General features: G+C 37.5%; 3 protein-coding genes across 7 annotated transcripts in view; 1 reads left to right on the plus strand and 2 right to left on the minus strand.

Annotated features, from left to right (window-relative positions):
• Positions 1-24,648, minus strand: part of LOC134213866 (embryonic polarity protein dorsal-like) — a 110,039-nt gene that overhangs the window by 71,673 nt on the left and 13,718 nt on the right. The window contains exons 1-2 of one of the 5 annotated variants that reach the window (XM_062693297.1): positions 23,552-23,739; positions 22,172-22,415 (exon numbers count right to left, since the gene is read on the minus strand). The exons of 1 other annotated variant lie outside the window; for it this stretch is intronic. In XM_062693297.1, coding sequence (XP_062549281.1) covers positions 22,172-22,205 — 34 coding nt within the window. In that variant the 5' untranslated portion in view covers positions 22,206-22,415; positions 23,552-23,739. Of the gene's footprint in view, positions 1-22,171; positions 22,416-23,551; positions 23,758-24,648 lie in introns of those variants that run through there. 3 more of the 5 variants (XM_062693292.1, XM_062693290.1, XM_062693291.1) reach the window with 3 other exon arrangements.
• LOC134213863 (uncharacterized) lies at positions 5,828-7,365 on the plus strand. The gene is made up of 2 exons (XM_062693282.1): positions 5,828-7,148; positions 7,213-7,365. The coding sequence occupies exons 1-2, from the start codon at positions 5,856-5,858 to the stop codon at positions 7,363-7,365; spliced, it is 1,446 nt and encodes a 481-aa protein (XP_062549266.1). The 5' UTR covers positions 5,828-5,855.
• Positions 7,693-10,033, minus strand: LOC134213864 (uncharacterized). The gene is made up of 2 exons (XM_062693283.1): positions 7,948-10,033; positions 7,693-7,887 (listed from the first exon to the last, which is right to left on the minus strand). Exons 1-2 carry the CDS (start codon positions 9,112-9,114, stop codon positions 7,693-7,695), a joined length of 1,362 nt encoding a protein of 453 aa, XP_062549267.1. The 5' UTR covers positions 9,115-10,033.

Genomic DNA, 24,648 nt, shown 5'->3' on the forward strand with positions numbered 1-24,648 from the left:
TCATGACCTGTTTCTGACAGTCCCCTCGGATAAAATACAAAAGGTCCTGGCATCTTCATCTTCTTCTTCATTTTTTAGAGTCCCTGAGGAAGGTCCCAAACGGACCGAAACGTCGGATAAGATTAAATAACAGCGTTTTGATTTTGTCTAGACTGAGAAGCCATCTCTAAGGCATTAAATCACAGTCGACAGTAACAAATAGATCAAGTCCCGTAAAAATAATTTTCTCAGTGAAACAGAGTCTCTGTTATAACAAACGCATCTATGATGTTGCTTTGGTTTCTTCGATCATTTCTCTTGCTTCATGTTTCAACATATTGAATCGATATTTGGCTGCTTTTTAAAGGACTCAATGACTCAACTTTCATAATTTCCTCAAACCTCCAACTTCGCCTTTCTGTGTTTCTTTTCCACTTTACCAATTTCTTGACTGCACCTGATTTGTCATTTAGTTCTGAGGATTGACTCCAGTGCTGCATAAAAAATGAATTGTGTCCAATTCCATCGGCGACCCGGCGAATTTTTTGGCTGGTTATCCAAAAATTGAAATTTTTTGATACAATTTGTTGCGTACATGATTTACCTAGAAAACAAATTGGTTCTTCAGAAAGGTTTTCATTTTTTGTTGCAGTTTTGTAATACCATGTTTTCTATTAGTTAAGTACACTAACAAAAATGAGCACATATCGATCTTTCCATTATCGGTTGATAATGCCAACTTCGTGTTATATATACAAATGATCAAGATTTGAAATTTCCATACAAAATGTACGAAAAACCATTTCATCGAAGAGATTGGATTTTGATTTTGAAATTATTCAGATGATGATTATAAACAGATGAAGAAAACGAATATAAATTAGCAAAAGTTGGGCTGTCTATTCTTGCGTGGGGCGCGCTCGTAGATAGAAGATGAACAAAATGAAAAAAAAATCATGCAAATTTTACGAAAAACCATTTCATTGAAAAGGTTAAACATAGATCTTCAATGTATTCCCTACTAAAAGTATTCCAGTTTCATCATACCGTTTTTCCTCGTAATAGAAGAAGGAATCGAATATAAATTAGCAAAGGTTGGGCTGTATATTCTTGAATGATGAGCGGTCATAGAAATGCCAACTTTGTTTCAAAATACAAGGATAGAAATGCCACGTAGCCATGTAGGATACACTTGCCACAAGCTCCTTGCATAACCGCCGTCACCCACTGACCAGCCGTAGGTCTACATCGCCCTTAAAAAGCTTACTGTCTACAAGCAGATCATATGCCCTGTGATCGAATACGGTTTATCATTCTGTGAAAGCTGCGCTAAAACCCACCACCTGAAACTTCAACGGGTCCAAAATAAATTCCTGAGAATGGTTCTCAATACCCCACCAAGTCGAAAAACATTCGAGGTTCATAGTCTGTTCGGGATCAAAACGATTTGCTGATTGTAAGCAGAAGTTCAGAGTCCGTTGCAGCATCGTCGCCGAAGAAAAAAATAAATAGAGTCATTGTCTTTGTTCTACGTCTTATTCTACAAAAATAGTGTTAACGAGTAGTACTGAACGACCTCTTCAATAGAAACATGGAAAACATGCATGTTGTAATTTGGTGCATACGTCACTTTTTCATATTAAGGCAGTAGAGCTCCCATATTCATTCTATCAAAACAAATAAATGGCAACTGTGGGCTGATTTCTCAATTCTGTTTTTTTTGACAAGTTTTCGAGTTCTCGATTGGTACGTGAGTCCATGAAGCAGGACTATTAAGCTATCACTAGATTGACATTACGCACAGCTGCTGCAGAACCTAATAAATACGTACACAATGCCAGTACAATTAGGGGATTTTTGAAAACTGTTTAAAGATTGGTGGCATGAATGGAAACTGTTAGTGTAGTTCCCCGAACAGCCGGTGGTACATTTAAGAACATCTGACGTGTTTGTTGACGCATCAACGTAAGCTGCATTTCCGCGGACTGTTGTAAAGTTCAGAAGTGATTACCCGTGTCTCTGGAGAAAGGAGATCCAATGTCATAAAGATAATAATTGCACTGATAACAATCTTACTGTTCTCCTTTAACTATACGATCCTAGTTGAATATGATCAGCGCTTAACTATTGAAGTCTACTATCAGAAAAGAATAATTCTTGAAAGAAACTAATGATCAAATGATTGAAAAAAAATTACAAAAAAATAGCATTGTATGTGACATCCCAAATAAGATAATTCCAAACTTAACCAGAAATGGAAATTTGGCCTAATATGCTGATCATAAGAAAATTTGCTTCAATTACGGAAGTGAATTTGACTGCTGTTGAAGTCTGAGAGAAATGTTAATGCTTCCTAGCAGAAAAATGGCGAATAAGAACTAAAAAAAATGTCAGGCGGTTTCAATTATTACAAAATAGTTTAGTAATTTATTGAAACGATCTCTAGGAGTTCTTTGAAATATTTTTCCGAAAATTTTCAATTCCTGGCATTTTATTATAGACTGTCACCTCGACATTTTGGGAATGTTTCTAGCAAAAAATTCCTGAGTCAAAACCGGGGTTTAGCGACATTCGTCGGATGTTGTACAAGTGGCAATATTCTTCGGATGTGCTCAAAAATTCCTTGGGAATTGAGACATTTTTTTACCTCTAGGTTTCATCCAGAAAATTAGAATAAAAAAATTCTTTCGCATTTCTTCATCAATTTCTTCGAATATCATCGGGAATTCCATTGCTTCAAAAATACCTCCAGTAATTCCTCCGGAATTTCCTTCAAGAATTCTTTTCACAATTCTAGGACAAAGTTTCAGGAATTTCCGTAAGGATTTCTGAACGAAATCCTGACGGAATTTCCAAAGCAACTCCTAAAAGAATTTCGTACATTCCTAAATTTCCACAGGAACTTATTTAGACATTTCTTCAAATAATCTCCGGATATTACTTCGGGGATAAATCCAAAGAACATTTCGAAAATTTCTTTTAAATTGCCTTACAAATTCCTTTACAAACTCTCGTAAACTTCTCCAGTTATACCTACAAAAATGGTTTTAAGAGTACCTTCGGAAGTTCCTTTACGAGAAATCCTCCGGAAATTTCTTTAAGAATTCTTCAGGAGCCCCTGTTTCAGTATCCCTCAAACGTTGTTTCGGGAACCCCTCCAGGAATTCACTATCCAGTTTTCAGCAAGCGGTAATGGCCGCCAGCTTGCCTGCGGGTTAGTCTCTGATTTTACGTATGTGGAGGTCAACTGCACCTACCGCTCCGAGAATTCTGACCAATGTGACATATAATAAGGTGCTGATAAAGTGAATTCAAGCCTTCTTATATACCACATTGAACAAGGTGCTCTGAACGGTAGGTGCAGTTGACCTCCACATAGTACGTCAAATCAGAGACTAACCCGCAGGCAAGCTGGCGATAATTACCGCTTGCTGAAAACTGGATAGGAATTATTTAGAATACAGTGCCAGCAATCGCTTCTACATTCGTCCAGATATACCTTCACTTTGTAAACATCCACGGAAACCTTAAAAACTACCTTCAGAAATTTTTTTTAGTAAAGCCATACAAAATTTTGTTGGAGATTTTTTTTTGCAAAAATCTGATTGAAGAATGAAGTAGCATATACTAAAAGAATTTTCTGAAGATATTTTGGCAAAAATTTCTAAGGAATTTTCAGATGAAAAGGAATGTTGAAGTAATTTCCGAATGATTCCTAAAAATATTTTCTGAAAAGATTCCCGAAAAAAATAATCGAAATATTCAAAGGTCTTAAGGAATTTGGAATTGAATTTCCGGAAGAATGTTCGAAGGTATCCCTAGAAAACATCCGAAAGAATTCCTGGATGGAGTTCTAAAGAAATTTCGAAGGAAATCGAAAAAAATATTCCTAGAATTTCGGAAGAATTTTGAATTCCTAGTCCAATTTCCGCAGGAAATCCCAAAGCAATTCCGTAGGTATTCCTGAAGGATTTTCTAAAATAATTACTGAACAAATTCCTAAAAGAATTCGTAAAGGAATTTCGGAATGAATTTTCGAACTTTTCTCATAACACTTTTTTTCACATTCGTAGGAAATTTCAAAGGCATTTCTTGATTCATCTGAAAAGTAATTTCCAGAGGAAATTTCTACATTTCGTAGGAATTTTCAAAGGCATTTCTATATTCATCTGAAAAGTTATTTCCAGAGGATTTTCTGAAGAAATCTCTGGAGCAAATATCGAAAGAATTCTTGGCAAAAGAATGTCAAAAGAAATTTCAGAATATCGGAGTTCCTTCAAGATTTAATTTGGAAATTTCTTTCGGAAAGTCGTGCTAAGTCGTCGCATCGTACACACAAAACCTTTACGAGAAATTCCTTCGGAAAATTCAATCATTTTCGAAAATTTCTCTCAATTTTTTTTTGAAAATTACTTCACTAATTTCTGAATTTCTTTAGGAATATTTTTTTCAAGAAACCCCTTTCAAAACTCTAGTAATAACTTCTTGGAATTCCTTTGAAATTTATCTTAGGACTTTCTTCAGAATTTCATCCAGGAATTCTTTCGAAAAATCCTTTGGACAGAAATTTTAATTCAATATCTTCGGATCTTTCTTAAGAAATTCTTTCAGGAATATTTCGAAGAATACTTTAAGAAAAACTTAACTATTATTGAAACTTAAAAACTCTTATGACAGTGATACTTTAAGAGTTCTTTCGGACATTTTATATGAAAATTTCCGTTAGAAATTCTTTCGAAAATTGCATTAGTATTTCCTATTTAATTTTCTAATAAATTTCCAGAACACGTCTTCTAACAAAATATCCGGGATAATTCTTGCAGGAATTTTGGAGGAAATTTGATGTGGTTTCACTAAAAGGAAAAGGAAGTTCCTGTATGTCCTCGTGCCATCGGAAAGGGACCAGCTGAATACGATAGGTAATTGTCGGGGACAAAGTAGTACTTACGTGTCGTCCGTAACTAATCAGGGGAAAAACGGGTTGCTTTGCAAACGTGTTGTAAGTCATGGCCTACTGATGCTCAATTCAAATTTCGCAGCGTTGGTGCGATTGCGTATGGTGAGTCACGTGAAACATAAGATCGATATAAGATAGACATCGGCAATGGATATTATGCATATTACACACTGCCAAACGATAATTCAAATAACCATAAAGTCATGGCACACAGTTTCGAAAGAATTTACGGATGAACTAACAAAGGCTTTATCAGAGGATTTTCCGAAGGAATCTCTGAAGGAATGCCAAAGAATATCTTTGCATAATTTTCTAAATTATTACTGAAGGGAATTTTAAAAGATATTTTCGAAAAAATTTCTGGAGAAATTTTAGGATTAATTTTCAAAGAAATTTACAAATGATTTTCTAAAAGAATTTCTGAAAGAATTGCTAAAGTTATTTCCGACGGAATTCTCAAAGGAATTTACAAATGAATTTCCAACAGAATTTTTGGAGAAATATTTTTCTGATATTTCATAAAAAAAATCTTTCGAAAAGAACTTCTTTGGAAGTTTTTTTTTTCCAGGATTAATAAAAAATGTAGAAAAATTAGTTTTTTTTTTCAGAGCAGTTTTGGCGCATAGAATAAAATTTCAGGGAAAATATCCGATTCAGTGGGTCACAGACCCATCGTGCCCCAGCTTAACTCCACCAGTGGTAAAGGAATCATTCCTAGCCATATCTTTTTGAACAGTACCAAAAAAAGGCCCCTGGTACCTGTCGCTTATTTTTAACTGCGATTCAAAGCAAACGAGCAAGTTCGCCCATACTGACTGCGCTAACTGGAGCCCCTCCAACGGGATCGCTTTAAGATATAAAATGCATTCGAAACTTTTCTCCACACTCAGTTGCACCATTGTGTCACATAACTTGCAGAATGGCAAACGCCCTAACCGCAATCCTATTGGCACTCACAATTGTTGTCGCTCGAGGGGATCCATTTTTCGGCAACAACTACCAAATTCCCCATGGAGCAGCCCTGGCACGACATGCTTCCGCAGTCGTCACCAACCTAAACAACGCCCGAAACTCGGTGTCTTCCTACGTTCGGTACCCTCCAACGGCTTCACCGTCCTTGAATGAGGGCGCCATCGCGCTTCGGGATTACATTGGAAACGTCAGTGCGCTGGCTGGAAGTGTGTACACAGAAGTATCCAGAGCGGCCACCGATCGTACAACGGCGCCGGTGGTTGTGTTTTCGATGATCAGTACCCGGTTGAACGCTCTGCAGCCATTACTGCAAAATGGATCACTCTATGTGGAATCGTTGGCAGCCAACTTTGACTCAGAAGGAGACAACAGCACGTCATCCTATTTTGCCTGGTGGAACGACATCCTTCGATCGGACAGCCTTGTTCTGATGAAACTTGTGCACAACGTTAGTCAAGTCATCGACTCAATCGCAGGCCAGGGACTCAACACTCAGCAATTCGTAGCGGCCCTTTCAGTTAACGGATTACTGCAAGATTTGATCGATGCAGTTCAAAAAACTGCTGCCGCTTCGGGTGATCTATCCTCAACGGTTAGCAGTTTAGTGGGTGCCATAAATAACGCCAACAGTTTCCGATCGACATCGAACTCTCGAATTCAAAGCAGTCGCCAATCAGCTGTCTCGATCGTTAACAGCTACATAAGCTCATCGAATGCATCGTTCAACTCGATTATCGTCGCCACAGACACGCTTTTTGATCATCTGAAAACGGTCAACGAATCGTTCGTGTTTCGCTGGCCGCTTCTTCTGAGCGATCGCGTCGAACAGAAACTAGATCTCCTGAACCGATCGATCGAGAGTTTGATCGTCAATCTACACTTCCGTCGCAGCGTTGTTGAGACGCATTATCTGTTCACGCGTGCGGTTTTTGCCAACGAGAACGAACCGCAATCCTATCTGGAGGACGAATCCGAACAGCTCACAAGACGCCTGGTGAACGTGCTCAATCCGGATGCCTGTGCTTCAAACTTCCGTACGCCGTTTCTAGCGTTGCCTGGAACTGTGCAATCACAACTTAGTCAGTGCATCAACAGTCAACTGGGATTGGAGCGACAAGGGGCGAGTCAAGTTCAGTCCATTGCGAACAACTTCTTACGGGGCTACGTCAGTGCCGTTTACAACAGTTTGGAGATTTGTTACAGCCATCCGTATGAAACTATGAGTAACTGCTTGGACGAGGTGAGTGTACGGATGGAAAGTTGTGTGTATCTTGATGAATAATCGAAAATAATTTTACCAATAGATTGTCGACACCATAGACTTTGGAGGGAAATTCTTTCTGCTGGATACGGTAACGTTTTATCTGTTCGAGCAGGTGCAGGCGGAACTGATCAACTGCAATTCCCGATTGCAGAGCTATGTTCGGAATGTTGGACTACGAGCTAACTGCCAGTGACAGAGCTTTATTAAACATCAACAACTCCCATAATAATCAACATACTATAAGAAATCTATATACATAAAAATGAATTTCTGTCTGTCTGACCCTTATAGACTCGGAAACTACTGAACCGATCGGCGTGAAATTTTGTACACAGGGGTTTTTTGGGCCGGGGAAGGTTCTTAACATGGTTCAAGACCCCTCCCCACTCTGGAAAGGGGGGCTCCCATACACAAATTTCTGCAAAACTCGAAAACTAATCAGAGGATTAATCAATTTTGGCGAAACGAAGTTCGTCGGGTCTGCTAGTATATCATAACTATGAAGCAGATGTGTCTGTCTTCACCAACGACCACGTGGTCGGTTTCTTTTCTTGTTGTAGAAGCACATCTCCTGTAGATTGTGATAATTCAGGAAGTATCCGATCTGGGCAATGCAGGTGTTAAAGTTGCTTTGAATCTCGCTATCGATGAGCGATTCGATCTGTTTCGATGCCATGAAGATTCGCCCGTTCGCCCAGGTGTTCTCGAACCCGTTCTGCAAAACAACAAGCACATTTTGTAGATCCGATGTCTAACATCGTTGGAAGGTACTTACCAAATCTAAGCAGTACGTCACTTTTTTCGGAGCATATCGGAAGCAGATATCGAAAGCGGCGTAGGACGCATTGATCGCACTAACGGCAAAGTTTTCGATGACACTGTTGACGGCTTCGAAAGTTTTCTCCTCGTTCGCCGCTTGATCCAACAGACACGCGTTCACATGAGTCATCGTGAAGTTCGGGAAAGCCAGCAATTTCTCAATGTAGCTGTCGGTGCAATCATTCGCGAGCATCGGATCGGCAGCGACCTGGGTTGTAACTTGAGTCATGTAACTCATCGGGGCGGAAATGAACGATCGCGTTTTCCATTGTTCGATCTCCCGATGCTTGTAGAGTCGGAGATTATCGAAATTGAGAATCACTTTCTGAATCATGTTCTCCAGTGATTTCTTCAGCGCGATAAAATAGTTGATGGTAGATTTGGGAAACATCGGAATTTTCTCCTTCATCTTTTGGTACAATTCTTCCTCGTAGGTACGTAAGTTGTTCAACGATTCGGTGGTGTCCTCGATCAAAGTCGCCGATACGTTCAGATAGTTATCGATCGATTCGTTAAAGCTATGCTGCGCGGCCATAGCCCGACTGGTTGTCTCCAGGGTCCAAGCTTCGCCTTTCTGGATAGCATCCGACACGCGAATCACGTTTTCAACCAGCTTATCGGATGTGGCGAGAAGATCATCCATGGCAGGAGTTACGTCGCGTTGATCGAACATTGCCTCCGATAGGCTGATTGAAGCAATTCTCATATCACTGTTGATTGACCGGAACTGGTTGTGATTGTAGAGGTTGTAGTCGACGTGTTGAAGCAGAGTTATGCTGTTGACGACTTCGTAGCCATTCAGATAACGGATAGCTTCGATGAGGTTCTGCTGAACCAATTGAAGATCATTGTCTTCGAACATTTCAAAAACAGGAGTAAATTTGCTGGTCAAGTTCGAAACATACTCCATCAGACCTTGAGCACCCAGTTTCAGATAATCAGTCGTTGGCATATCGGATTTAAACGATTCTAAGGATGCTTGTGCCGATGCGATGTTGTCCATGATTGACGATGTTGCGTTGACCACTTCTTCATCTTTGGCCAAATAGTTGTCCGCCAGGGCAGTTCTGGAACTCAAGGCTATGAACAACAAGAGCAGCCTCCCCACTGACACAGTTCTCATTTCCTCGCAATTGTTCCGTTGCCGTCGATCGATCGATGCACTCGCGCTAGATTCTAGTTCCGTACTGAACTGAGGGAGGAAGCCGCCCCAAGCGACTCCCGGTCACTGCGGAGACAATGATCTGTGCCCGTGTGTGCGGTGGGGCTTGCGGAAAATTCGCTAATCACTGCATCAACACTCTGAATTGATGCCTTCCCTCTTTGAACCGGCCGACCAAACGCGCGATAGTGATTCGAATATTCAACATCGGTCAGGTATAATTTATATAATACACGGCGAAAAATAGAGGCAGATGCATTCTGAGTTGGCGGAACTAGGGTGGTCGTGTATTCAGTACTTTCGGATACGATCACTAATGTATTGGCAATCGAAAAGTTCCCATGAAAAACTTAAATGAATCATCAATTCAAATTTATTATTTTCAACATCATGAAAGGAAACTTCAAATCAAGTTTTCTAGCTCCTTGGGGGGCAACCAAATTGAGATCATGTTTTTATTTAACCACCCTCTTTGCTCCGATCCGGGAACATCATATAGTAATAGACTCATCGCTATCCATCACCGGACTGCACTTGGCGCGGGTTGCAATCAGCTAGAAATTAATCGCGTGCACGCCATTGAAAGCGTCTCTCCATCGGTTGGGCCAGCAACTAACGAGAGAAAACAATGGCAGGGGAAGGTGGTCCAAAGCGCAAGTGTAGGAAAATATGGCGCTCAAAATTATTCGTTTAGTTTTTTTGGACAACGTTTCAAATAGATAAATAGGCTTCGGATCTCCATCTCATTTTCTATATATTTTGAACGCTTTTCGAGTAATGCTGGTCCAATCAAATCTTTGGTCGCTCGTCTGTTCATGTTTGTAAGACACAAAATCTAATAGAGCTTATTTATCTGCCAAAATGAAATGCCTTGAGGCAACATAGTTTTATTTATATTAGCCGTGTGTAGAATTGCAGTTTTTTTTGTCATGCCTATTTGATCATCCTCCCTCACTGATCATTCTACTAACTACTTGCTAGGGCACGGGAGGCATTCAGCCCTGGCCCGAGGTCACTCGATGATAATGGGCTTGCAGGTGAGTAAAATCTTGTAAAACACTGCAAATATTTCGGCCCTCCACCGAGATCTGCTGCACTGCTGCAGAATTGTGTGGTTTTCGTTGGAATCCGTACTCTGGTAGTTAGTCTCTGGTACTAAAATCGTCGCTCAAATGGATTCAAAAATCCCAATCCTGGGGAACTCCATCCAGATGCTCCATGCCGGTCGTTCCGGGAATCCACCGACCAGCACATGTAGCCTGAGTAGTCGTGATTAGTATTCTTATTGCGCCGCACGCAATTGCCAATAACGTTCGCTCCAAGCGGGGGGAAATAAATTGCCGGACTATGGTAATTTAGTGCTCGAACCGGGAGCTGTCGCAACATTTCATCCGATGCATTCCCTCCATAATTCGATCGGCGCGGATACTCAATAGCTGTCAGTTTTGTGTGAAAAATGGAGACTTGTGTCATTTGAAATATGAAATCGGAGTAAATTGTAGTAATAATATTCACGAACAGTATTTACAGTCTGTTAAATAGGGTGCGTCGAAAATCTTTTTTCCATTGAAAATATGTTTTAATAATTTTCGAAATGGTTTTGATTTCAAATTAGTTTCACTACGTTTTTGCCTTTCTCGTATACTAAGTATACTATATCCTCAACCGATTTACTTGCAACAAGTTGCATTCGACGCAGAATCCTGTCCCATTGTTTCCTATTTGAAATTGGCCAGATCGGACTATGGGATCAAAAGTTATGGCCAAAATACAAATTCATACGAAAAAATCGCGTAAAAAATGTCACTCATTTTTCGGGCACTTATCCTCAACCGATTTACTTGCAACAAAATGCATTCGACGCAGAATCCTGTCCCATTGTTTCCTAATCTAAATTGGCCAGATCGGACTATGGGATCGAAAGTTATGGCCAAAATACAAATTCATGCGAAAAAAACGCGTAAAAAATGTTACTCATTTTTCGGGCACTTATCCTTAACCGATTTGCTCGCAACAAGTTGCATTCGAAGCAGAATCCTGTCCCATTATTTCCTATTTGAAATTGGCCAGATCGGACTATGGGATCAAAAGTTATGACCAACATACAAATTCATACGAAAAAATCGCGTAAAAAATGTCACTCATTTTTCGGGCACTTATCTTTAACCGATTTGCTCGCAACAAGTTGCATTCGACGCAGAATCCTGTCCCATTATTTCCTATTTGAAATTGGCCATATCGGACTATGGGATCGAAAGTTATGGCCAAAATACAAATTCATACGAAAAAATTGCGTAGAAAATGTCACTCATTTTTCGGACCCTTTTTTTCAACTGATTTGCTCGCAAATTGCGAGCATTGCATTCGACGCAGAATCCTGTCCCATTGTTTCCTATTGAAAATTGGCCAGATCGAACTATAGGATCGAAAGTTATGGTCAAAATACAAATTCATATGAAAAAATCGCGTAAAAAATGTCACTCATTTTTCGGGCACTTAACCTTAACCGATTTGCTCGCAACAAGTTGCATTCGAAGCAGAATCCTGTCCCATTATTTCCTATTTGAAATTGGCCAGATCGGACTATGGGATCAAAAGTTATGGCCAACATACAAATTCATACGAAAAAATCGCGTAAAAAATGTCACTCGTTATCTTGTTATCGTTATCGTTATCTTTAACCGATTTGCTTGCAACAAGTGGAATTCTACGCAGAATCCTGTCCCATTATTTCCTTTTTAAAATTGGCCAGGTCGGACTATGGAATCGGAAGTTATGGCCAAAATACAAATTCATACGTAAAAATCGCGTAAAAAATGTCACTCATTTTTCAGGCACTTTTCCTCAACCGATTTGCTCGCATTAAATTGCATTCGTCTCATATTTTCTTATTGAAAATTGGCCAGATCGGACTATGGGCTTAGATGTTATGGTTAAATTACTGTTTACTGTTATTACTGTTAGTTCAAAAAAGTCTAGCTCACTTTTTTAGCACTTAGACTTAATCTATTCCCCAAGCAACACAAGTTCAACAAATCTGGTTGCAGCAACCATATTGTGACTGAATCCGGTCATATTTACTGTGATTGATGTGCAATATGTGTGCTTCTCAGGTCGCTCGCAACAGATTGCATTCGACGCAGATTCTTGTCGCATTGTTTCCTATAGAAAGTTGGCCGGATCGTACAATTGAGTCAAAAGTTATGGCGAAAACACAAATTTTAAAACTACAAAATAAAATGCCATTTTTGCTCTTATGCTCAACTGATTTGTTTGCAACAAATTGCGTTTGGCGATAATTTTTTATGCATATAAACAAATATGAAAAATAAGACCAATCCACATATTGGTGTTATTTGAGATTTTTCCAAACCTTTTGAACGAACGAGAAAGGCACCATCACCGCTAGGTGGATTAATCTGGGTTTTTAAAATAAATCTGACTACAGTTTAAACCGTAGATAATAAAAAAGGTGGTTTTGATCCTGATTAAAAAAGACGTATTCAAAATTTTGCATTTGATGGACTGTGATTCTGGGTTTCTCATTGAGGGAGATCTCTGTGTAGTAGGCAGGTTTTTCGATTGTTTTTTGTGAAACCCATCGGTCTTCTTTATCGGCTCACTTCGTAACATATTCATATCTGGCTGTGAAATGTCAATTTCCGAATAAATATCAGTATTATTTAGAATTCGTAAGCTAATAAATTTCTGTAAAACAGAACACATATTTGTTAAGTTGAATAACTACTACTATAGATCCGATCCCGACCTTCAATTGAGAGGCACTTTTAGCACCAAAAGTCAATATGATCATGGCTCATTTTTTTTAACGCGGTGACCATTTTGTATACCAAACATATGAGTCTATGAAAAAGGAAACCGAGTAAGTTAATCCAAGTTTTGAATAATCTTGCGATGTTTGTCAAAATTTTCGTCGAAGCTAATTCGTAAAGGAGAATATTTTTTACTCTGGTAGTTGGACATGCGCTTGATTAAATGTTTCACACATCGAGTTTCGATTATATTTTTCTCCCTTTGAGTAAAAAGTTTGGTTAGGAGCAATGGAGGAAATCTGTGAACATTGCTCACAAAACGAGAAGTAGGCAATGTAAAATACTCGCGAACATTTGTTTTGCCCTTTTCTTGCCTAACTACTACTCGCAAAGAAAACAAAAAACGAACCCCGAAAAATGTTCGTGAAGCTTCGAGAGTCATTCGGGTTAATTTGCAAAATGTCATAAAACAACTTCGGAACATGTTGATCACGGATGTTCGAGGTGTTCGAGCAAGAATACCTTTGTTTATAATTATTGTGTTTATCAGAAGTGAAATTTATCCATTGTATTCGAAATATCCACAAATATAGTGGCATTTGAAATCTGCATGTTCTATTTTTCCATAACTAGTGCCTCAGTTACACCAAAATCATCAGTCATGCTTATGATGTTTAAATCTTAAAAGCAGTAATGTTTACTTTTTAGTAATATTAACATGGCTGATTTAAGAAAAAAAATAGTGATTCCTTATTTCATGTTTTCTTTTTTCCAGTTCGTTCCACAAATAAATAACTACATCGCTCCATAAATTTTATTCATCAATCAGACAGCTCTTATCCTTTATGCCATTACACAAAAGGACCATCTTGCTAAACGACACTATGCCAAATGGGATACAATCTTATTGAATTTGATTTAATAATAATATTTTGATTTCTCAAACTGAAAAAATGGAGATGAATGTCTACATCCTATGTCCAAATACTATTCATATTACTTATTTCATTTCGTTATCCAAGGATGTTATCGATCATTTAGTAATTTGCGTTCGATCATTTAGTAGTTTGTCAATGACTCATTCCAGAAGCTGAATTTTGAAACGTGTTGTATGGTGGACTTCTAGTGTGAAGGTTTTTCTACAACTCTGCCAAATGGTTCGTTGTTAGAATTCAACTTATAATGGAGTTATAGCTATGGTTTCAGTAACTTGGACTAAATGATAGCAAAATTCCGATTATTTAGTTCAAGTTACTGCAACTAGCGCTATTTTGAAATTCAGCTTCTTCTTTTTTTTTGGACTTTATTAGAGTGATTTTTAAGTTTGACAAAGTTCATCACTTAATTAAGCCTCTGGAATGAGTTATTAACAAACTACTAAATGATCGAACGCAAATTACTAAATGATCGATAACATCCTTGCGTTATACTTATTGAGATACTTTGCTTATGAGGCCCACACATTTATAGAATAAATCTACATTGCTTTAAGAATAGGTCATATGTGCAAAAGAGAGACTCTCTTTGATCACGCTCTCTTTCGCTAATAGATCGGTTAGTTATGCATTTTCTTCTACATTTTCACTTCATTACGCTAAGCAAAGCTATTGTCTTTAGATATCTGCCAAGAAATCCAGAGTAAACTTTTGCATAGTTTTGTAATAATCGAAATAGAATGGAACCAAAGAGAGGCTCTCTTTTGCTCATACGACCTATTCTCAAAGTACTCTAAAAAAGCAAAAGATCTCCTATAACCATTTGATGTTTACCATTCAAATGGTTATAGGAGATCTTTTGCTTTTTCTGAAACGGCTGAAATTCGGTAAAAATAATAATGTAAGCAGTATTCGGAACATAAATAGTATTTTTTCGAAAGATATTCATCACTGAATTTTTCTTTATTGACGATTAAGAAATAATGCATTGGTTGTTATTGGTAAGAACAATCATCAATATTTGCTTAGTTTCAGTTCAGTGTCGGGAATCAGTTAATGTCAAAATTGTTATAAATAGCACCCTCCGTTATGGTGAACGTGGAAAGCTGAGATTGTAATGAGCTGATTCTTAATTTCAAAATTTGAAGGGACTAGAAGCAGAAGAGTGTAAGTGAAATTTTGGTCAAATTTGAATCACACTGATATACTGAGATACTGATTTATATATGAAATCTATGAAGTCTAGCGATTGTGGCAAGAGAGAGTTCTCTTCGCCAACTTTGCCTCTATTTAATTAAAGGTTTTTTTTTTAACTTCATTTAAGTGGTTTTTCAAACATGTAGAGCTCATCACTAATTTCAAAGCGGCAAGCTGCAGATTTCTTGGCCCTTCGTCAATTCAGAACGATAAAAAATAATTAGAATATTTAATTTAACCTTCTGGATGTTTCGAAAGATAATTTAATCATCTTTCAGAGATTATTTATTCATCTTTCGTCACCTAAGATTGACTATTGGTGGGCGGATGCATCGCGGGAAGGGGTTTTAGTGAACAAGGGTACAAAAACATAGATTTTTCATGATTATTTCACTTATATCTGAAAATCTTACCATTTTGAACTGCACTTTTACAAAAGGTTATGCAGGAAGGCGTGTGCTTTGGCATGAGGCATTGATTAGTTTAGAATTTGGCCGCTAGGTAGCGGTATATTTGAATTTTAGACTACTCAAGATATTCCGATATATACACGCAAAAAAAGCGTTCCCGAATTCGTGAACCAGCAAAAATACACCGTGATTTAATTCATGGATTCGAGAACACCAGTCACGTTTTCCAGAACGTTCCAGAAAACGTGACTGTGTTCCCGAATCCGTGACTGTTGTTCACGAAAAAATACACCGTGAACTTGTTAGTTCACGAATTCATGAACGCTTTTTTTGCGTGTAGAATTCTCCCATTGTAAATCTTTTTATCGCACAAATTTAAAATTTGTTAAAATGGCGTCTTGAGCAAAGGTCGTCTAGTGGGAATAGACTTTCTTGTAACGGAAAAATATTTGGTAATTTTACAAATAGGCGACGCTAGTGTACTTGCAATATGCTTACATGTTTAAAATATTGTTTTTGCTTGAGATCCCTCATACCTACACCCCTGGGGTCATATTGGCCTCAGAGCACAGACAAAAGGTTAAGGACAATCGTCCTGGGCGTATGCTGCGACGCAGCAAAACGCGAGTATTTTTTAATTTCGATTCCGTGAGGATTGTCCATAAGGTGATAACCTGTAAAAAAATCTTTTGCTTGCCTTTTTAATGTAAAATAGACAAAGAGAATCCTCTCTTGCGTCCACCAGATAATGTTTGAGTTGATGTTCAATTTTATTTTCTGTACAATGCACAAATAAAGTTTTTCTCACTTACATTTCTTACACACCACCAAAATTATATGCAAATTCGGGAGCATCTGGCTCTGTGGGTCTGATTCTGTTAATCTGATCAAAACATTCCTATTTAAGGATTGAGGTTCTGAGACACTGACTTTAAGATTTTAGGACCTTGATTTTTGGATTTCGATTATTTTTTTAATTTTTATAAAACGAGTCGTTGATTATTATTTTAGTATACTAAGGAAGAGATTCTGGCCTTAATTTTGATTCAGAATCGCTGAATTAGCGGAATTCTTTGCTGAACTAGCGGATTCTTGATTTTCTTATTTTTCAATTTTGGAATTTGACTCAGAGATTCTAATTTTGATATTTGAATTCTTATATTATGGTTCTGAACCTTTGAGATCTTGTTTCGGTGATTCTGATTTACGAGATTTCGATTCTGAGATTATTATGATAAGTCTGTTATTCTGAACCTCTGATTCAGTGGTCCTGTTTCGGAGATGGCAATTCCAGGATGTTTAGATTTTCATTTTGGAAATTCGATTCGAAGATTATGATTTTGCGAATCTGATACTTATATTTTGATTTTGAGATTCTTAATTTTCAAATTCTGATTCAAAGATACTGATTCTGAGATTATGTTCAAGATATTCTGAACATTGGATTCTGAAACTGATATTCGATTTTTCTGGTTCAGAAGAGTACAATCTCAGTTTGTGATTTTGAGATTTTGATTTCGACATAACAGAATTATTATAACGATTTTCTAATTTGGAGATTTCGATTTGTGACTCGTGACTCAGAATTTTGACACCAAGATTTTGAAAATAAAATACTTGGTTTTGAGATGCTATGTCTGAGATTCCAATTATGCGATTTAGATTTTGAGATTCTGATATTCTAATTCTTAGATTCTCAATTTGACATTCCACGCCTCAAAATTATGATCCGAGATTCGAGTTCCTAAATATTTATTTTGATGTTTTGAAGATCTGCTTATGATTTAGGGACTCTGATTCTAACACTCAAAAACTACCTCTAAGGAATCAGAAAATTTCCATAAAAAATAGTCAATTGCCAATAAAGAAATCAGGGTATAAGCAAATTTTATATTTATATTATGATTTCTTTATTGACAATTCTCTAATTTTCAATGGAAAATTTCTAATTCTTCATGGACATTTTATTTTGCTGCCATTTTGATTTTGAGATTTCGATTCCGCTATTAGGATTCCAATTCTAAGATTTTGATTTTGATACTCAGATTCCGATATTCTTGTGATTTTTGTTATTTGTTTTGGTTTGAGGATTCTGATTACCGAGCAATTTAAGATTTTGATTCTGAATTTGAGAGTCTGTTTTTGATATTCTAATACAGAGGATCTGTCTCTGAGATTCTGGTTCTCTGATTTTGGTTCTGAGATTGTTCAAAATTTCGATTCAGTGATTTTAGTTTTAAGATCGGATTTTGTTTCTCCAATTTTGATTCTGAGATTCTGAATGGGAGTTTTTGGAGCTTCCGTATCGAAGATTCTGCATTTAAGATCCTGATTTGGAAACTCCCACGACCTTGAGTCTTTGTTTTTGAGGTTCTGGTTTTGGTATACCTTCTGCGATTCTTATTGAAGGATTCTTCATTTTCAAATTCTGATTCTAGGATTTCGATTTTAGATTGTGATTCTAAGCTTACCATCCCGGAACTCTAATTTTGAGATTTAGATTCTGAAATTTTGTGATTTTTGGATTCTGATTCAAAAATTGTAATTCTTTAATATTGATTCTGATTCTGAGATTCGTTGCTGATTCTGCGTTGTTGATATCGAATATCTTAATTTAGAAAAGCTGATTCAGAGATATTGACTGTGTTGATTCTGAGATATAGATTTAGGATTTCTACATTTCAATCCTGGTCTTGCTTATCAGACTTCAATCAAAAGCTTGATTTAGTATACGGTTTCGACATTTAGTTTTTGATTCCGGAATTTTGTTTTTGGGATTCTTATTTTAAAATTTTGAAACCCCAGTAAAAATGCTTATTCTGATTTGACAACTCTCACGATACTGAGACTCTATTTTTCAGAAGGATACTTCATTCTGAAACTCTCCTTCGAAAATCGATTTTTTAGATTGTGATTCTGAGATTCTCTTCGGAAACATAGATTCAAATTTAAGTGATGTAATTCTGAGCTTCAGATTCTGAAATTGTCATTCTTTTATTTTGATTCTGATTCTGAATGTGATATTATTGCTCTGACTCCTGATTCTGAGTTTCTGATGTCGAATATCTCGATTTTGAGAACCTGATTCGGAGATATTGACTCTTTGATGCTGATTATGAGATACTGGTTTGAGATATAAAAATCACAATTCAGATTCTGCTTATCAGATTCCTTTCATAAAACGCAATTTAGGATAATACGGTTTCGACATTTAGATTCTGATTTTGCACACTTTTTTACCGGGATATCAGCAATTTGTTAAACTTTTACCGAGATTCGCACAGCCGAGCCCCAACAATGTTTTTTTGCCGAGATTTTTGTCAAAATTGCTGAAAATCAGCAAATAATTTTCCGAAAATCAGCTAACAATTGTCATTTTTGTCGAAATATCAGTTTTTCATTTTGCTAGGTACTTTGCGAATTTTTGGCGATCTGCAGAATTAAAAACTGAATGTGTGAAATTTTGTTCTTGAGATTCTCATTACCAAGATTTTTAAATGAAATGCTGATTCTGATTTTCCGATGAGTTACTGATTCTCCTATTTCAAACTGACCTAGATTTCGATTTGGACATAATAATTCTGAATACGATTTTCTAATTCGCAAATTTTAGCTTGTGATTCGTGACTCAGAATTTTGACACTGATGCTAATTTCCAGATTTAGTTAGCACTTTCTGATTTTCAGTTTCTGCTTCTGATAACGAGGTTTAAAAACTGATTTTTTTTGGGTGTCCAGCTGGAGCTACATGGTAACTTAAATTGTCAAGACTAGACCCGTTTTGCGTTTTTTTGAGATTTAAAAATTGATGTTATGATGCTAACTTTGGTATTCTGATATTCTAATTAGGTGGTTTTCGATTCTGAGCTTCCGGTTCTGGAATTGTAGTTTCAAAATTCTGATCCTACTTTTGAGATTATGATTCTCATTCTTAAATATCTCGCCTTTGATATGCTGATTATGAGTTATTGACTGGCTTAGAGATATCGAATTGAGATTTTGAGATTTCAAATTTACAAGTCCGATTTTGATATTCAGATTTCAATAAAATAACTTAATTTTGCATAATAAGGTGGATATTGAGATTCTTATTCTAAGATTTTGAGATTCTAATAAAATGCCGAACCAACGAATGCAAACCAACAATAAAAACTATTTACTGTCATATATTTCTAAGACTCTGTTTTTGAGTTTCTGATTTTGGTACTCCTTAAGATCCTCAGATACTGACTGATTTTGAGTCTTTGAAACTACTTTTATGATTCTGATTTTTAAATTCCAACTATTGGTTTTTGTTTTAAAACACTGAATTTTTCTCGATTCTGATTCTGATATTCTATTGCAGAAGTTCAGTTTCTGATTTTTTATTGTTAGATTCTGATTTTGAGTTTATGACTATGATAGTTTGATTATCTGTTAACCTTCCGGGACTCGCGTGGTCCTGGACCGCTCACGAACTCCCGCTTCTGTTGTGAACGTGAAGCGTGATTTTTTCGAAGGTGTTGTACTTTTTACAACGGCGCGAGTCCCCGAAGGCTAATGATTGATAGTTTTTGATTAAAATACCAAGATTTCAATTTTTAAATTCTAATTGGGACATGCAAGATTTGAGATGCTATTTCGGAGATCCTGGCAACGAGATACTAATTCTAAGATTCTGACTCTGAATGTTGATCCCAAGATTCAGGTTCTGATTGCCTGGTTTGTATGATTCTTAGAATTCAATTTGAATCTCGTATTCTGAATATCTGTTTATTCTATTTTTTATTGATACCAATTTTGATTTTATAATTCTGATTATGCTGTGATTCTAACACTCCAATTTTTTTCTGATTCTGATTGAATTTTGGATTTTAAATTTTTGTTTCTCAGTTTCTCATTTTAAGCTTCAAAAAACGGAGTTTATGATTCTAATCCTGAGGTCCTTATTTTGACATTGAAGTCCTGATGCTTATATTTAGATTATGTTATACCGTCCCTGAAATTTAATTTCTGTTAATAATATTTTGCTGTTGACTTTCTTATTTTGAGACATTTCTGATTTCAAAATTGCTGTTCTTATGAACGTTTTTTTATTCAGTGCAAGCTTTTCATTTCTCCATAAAGTTCTTCAAAATTTATCAAATTAGTTTAAACCTTCTCTGCCGAGCTCAATTTAATTTTCGCCGGTAAGTTATTTATAATCTACAAGATAAATTGTTTATTGTGTACATTCAAAGTTAATTACCTATATGCCGGGTATTAAGCCACCCGGAGTGGAAATTAATAACTCGATTATGCATATGCACAACATGTGAAAGATTTAGTTCGGAAAAGGTATTGGAGGGTAACCGGCACCCCTTCGGTGAGGTTTGATCCCACGAACCCAGACAGGTGCTTTCCCTACTAAGCTACGATGTTCTGTTAGTTAGTTCTGAAAATGTATTGCGAGAGTTCGGCTGGTGGCCCGGTGCTGGGAATTTGGTTTTTCATCAGTACCCGCTAAGCTGCGGAGGACGATGGAGGTCCTTCGTAGCTTAGTAGGGAAAGCGCCTGTCTAGCGTACTGGGGTCGTGGGATCAAACCCCACCGAAGGGGCGGTTACCCTCCAATACGTTTTCCGTACTAAATCCATCACATGTTGTGCATATGCATAATCGAGTTTCAGACATAGTAATTGTTTATTGTGTTTTTGCAAACCGGTTTTGGGACAAATGCTTGATCCAAAACTGACTCCAATCGATTGCTACTTTCAAATGTTTCAATCATGATATTTTTTGATAGATATGTTTGGCGCATGTCTAACCATGAGACAGACCTCCAATATTACAACTAGCTGGATCGTTGTTCTCGTATGCAAACTTTGTACCATTTAATGACAGACTTTGCGTGTTTCGTATGTATGTAGGACAAAAACGTGCAAATAATTTCATCACAAACTAGTTTTCATACCTAGTTGATCGGCGGATCCTAATCTTTTATTCTGATTTATAGAAATGATAATTTCCATTCCTCATAACAAGATCGTCTGGTCAGTCTGTTCAACCTGTTCATTGAATAGGTGACTATTTTGCAACAAAATAAAAAATATAATTCAATGATTTAGTGTCTATTATTCTAAATATAAAATTATGCAGACAAAGTTCTTAATCTGAGACTCTCGAAGCACTAAATTTTGAATTATGAGTGTTTAATGAAGAATAGGTCGATAAGTGAATAAAGTATGAATCAAGACAGGTTTTTCAAATATGTTTTGAAAATAGATTAGAAAGGAAAAAATAGTGGAAATAAATGTTGGGGCCTTCCGTAACCGTGCGGTAAGATACGCGGCTACAAAGCATAACCATGCTGAAATAATGTTGATTAATTGTTTCGAATCTGATAAAGTTAAACATCTAGTAATCTTTGTATTTCTCAGAGAATGGCGTACCACGCGCGCGCTTTTCTGCTTATAATGTGAACAGCGCATGGAGATAGGCAGACACACTGGGGAGTACTGATGCACAATGCTTCTTTTAAATGTATTAAAAAGAGTTTGAAAATCTTGCTTCTGATTCCAATATTTCTTTTCTTTAAATGTGTGGAAATAATATCCTTCTTCCAAGCCTACGACTTCTTAGCTTTCAATATGAGTTATGCAAAAACCTGCATTGGCATTTTATCCTTTTTTGCTGCACCCTACACAGTACACACAGTATCAAAGCAATCCTGGAAAACCAACGTACCTTCCAAAACGTTGTTGTTGTCGTTTGGTCCCATTGCGTGCAGTTCAGCGCCTACTGGGGTTTGTCTTTCGTCACTCCAGCAACACCGAACCAAGTCACCGCTTCAAATTTATCACTTTCTATTTTGAACACTCAATCAAATAGTACTTTTCTTCTGTAGACACCGTAAACTTGTTTGGACTTTTGGAACTGTTTCAACCACCACCAAAGGATTGCTTCATTTTTCAAAAACTGTAGTCAAACTCTGCAACAGAATACACATAATATACGGAATTAATTACGATCCTTGGAAGGTGGCAAGGATACTACAAAAAAACGCAGAGCAAAAATCGTGCACTATGCTAGCAAGCGGGATTGTCACTACTACGACTAAGGCTACGAGAGAGGCACACCGGGTCGAATAGCGCACTAATAGCCTGCGATTGCTGCTTTAGAGTTCTGTCGTCCGTTTTGATCGGTCGGTCGGTCGTGTGTTTACTAGGAACAGGTTTTACACGTTTTCGGAACACCTCCATTCGATCCGGAATGACGGTGCCATGATGCGATGCGATCGGCTAAGTACGGTATAGGACTATTTGGCATGCGGTGTGGTGAGCGACGCAAACGGGCTCCTCCAGCTAAAAAGCTTAAACCAATAAAATTCAAAACAACAACAAAATCAAAGCAAGCAGCGGCGAAATAAAAACACGATCTGAGACGTTCGTTCCATTTGTACGGTGGCGGTGGGTTGTTGTAGGCACTTATCGTGATGTACATCAGCTAGTGGCGAGGGCTTGAATGTGTGCGTAGAAGTGAATAAAGTATGGAAGCGTGCTGTGTAGGTTGATTCGCAATCCAGTTTGCACAATTTGACGATTGCGGGATAGATTGTAGGGGTCATGATGACCTGCAGTAGATTGGGTTTTACTTGAATGAGCACTAAGATGCTTGTTGCATTTTGCATGGAGATGATAATTCTGGCGGGATGTTTCCTTCTGAAGTGAAAGTCCCATAAGGATCAATGAATTGGAATTGGGTTTATACGTCGATAATGCGCTCAATTATTACAGTGGTTGGAAAAGGGTATTCGCTTTGATTTCCGCATCCAGTTTTAACACTTTTAGCATTCTCAAAAATTGTTTTGATTCTTGATTTTGGGCTTTTTAATATCTTAACTTGATAATAAGAAAAGCTCCTTTTATGAAAATTTGAACCTAAATATGTTGAATTAAGCAAATGAATTTGCGCAAATTAAAATTGTTTCAGTAAAAAGATGGAAAAGGGAAAAAGCACATTATCACGTTTCCTGTGTTTTCCCATCAAAGCGTTTTTTCTGTTTTGCTGCAACATATTGCTTTTATCACACAAACATCAAACTCCCCTATTAGCTATTACACATACTTTTTTCACTGATCAAAGCAAATCACTTAGACAGATTCTTCCCTCTGTCCAGTGCTTTAGTTCACCGAGCTCCTCTATCTTTCGACTAAGAACGTAGAAAACCGCGGGTGCGATCGATCTGCAATTCGCGACAATTTGTAACGGCACTCAGATTGTAACTGAAAGGAGCAGAACCGTTTGGTTGGATTATGAAAGCAAACGAAAGGCGACGACGACTAGCTAGTTGAAAACACACAGAAGCGAGGGAACCGGATCATACACAATATAAACAGTGTCTATAATTCCGCCACGTCTCTGTAAGCGAGAGCGCGGTGCGGCTATCGGGTGAGGCGGACGTAGGAATCAGATGAACATGGATGGAAAGGCACCACATAACACATGTCCGAGAAAACGGCAGCGTGTCTGATTGGGGGGACTTTGCAAACCCTCAAATCGGCAATTCATGGTCATATCATGGATGTCCACCTAATTGATTGGTTTTCTAAAATTTGGTGTTGTGCTTGTGGGAATCTTATTCCTATTTTAAACAGAATCTGGCAAATTGAATGAAAATATTTAGGGTAGAATTACAGATGCAATACTTTGCATGGATGGGCTGCCACACTTTTTAGAAAAGATTGCTAATATTAGTTTAAGTGTCTCATCAAAATGCTCCAGCAAATAAAACTTTGTGGTCTTCAATACATCTCAAATTATATAATATAACTCTTTGAAGAATTTCTAAGATTCTAATCCAGATTCCAAAATTTGTCACACATTTTGTACGCAACTGAGTCGTCTAGTTACGCCAATGCGCAGAAGCTCGAACGTTTTTGTAGTCGATAGCTTTCCGTGGTCGCTGGTGGTGTTAGTCGCTGTGATTGTGGCTCAAAAACTGTAAACAAGTCGCCAAGAGAGCAAAACAAAACAAGGTAGAAGAAACCTTGAACCAGTACCAGTTGGTGGGGGTGTGGTTGTATGCTTGTTGGGTTCCACACACGAAAACCAACGCGAGAATGCATTTCGTTGCGGTGGAATCCGGCTGAATCGAATGGTGAAATGTCTTTCAGTGTAACACGTTTGATTGAACCGCGCATGCGTTCCCCTCGCGCAGACTA

This window comes from Armigeres subalbatus, chromosome 2, assembly GCF_024139115.2.
Source record: "Armigeres subalbatus isolate Guangzhou_Male chromosome 2, GZ_Asu_2, whole genome shotgun sequence".
Taxonomy (NCBI): domain Eukaryota; kingdom Metazoa; phylum Arthropoda; class Insecta; order Diptera; family Culicidae; genus Armigeres; species Armigeres subalbatus.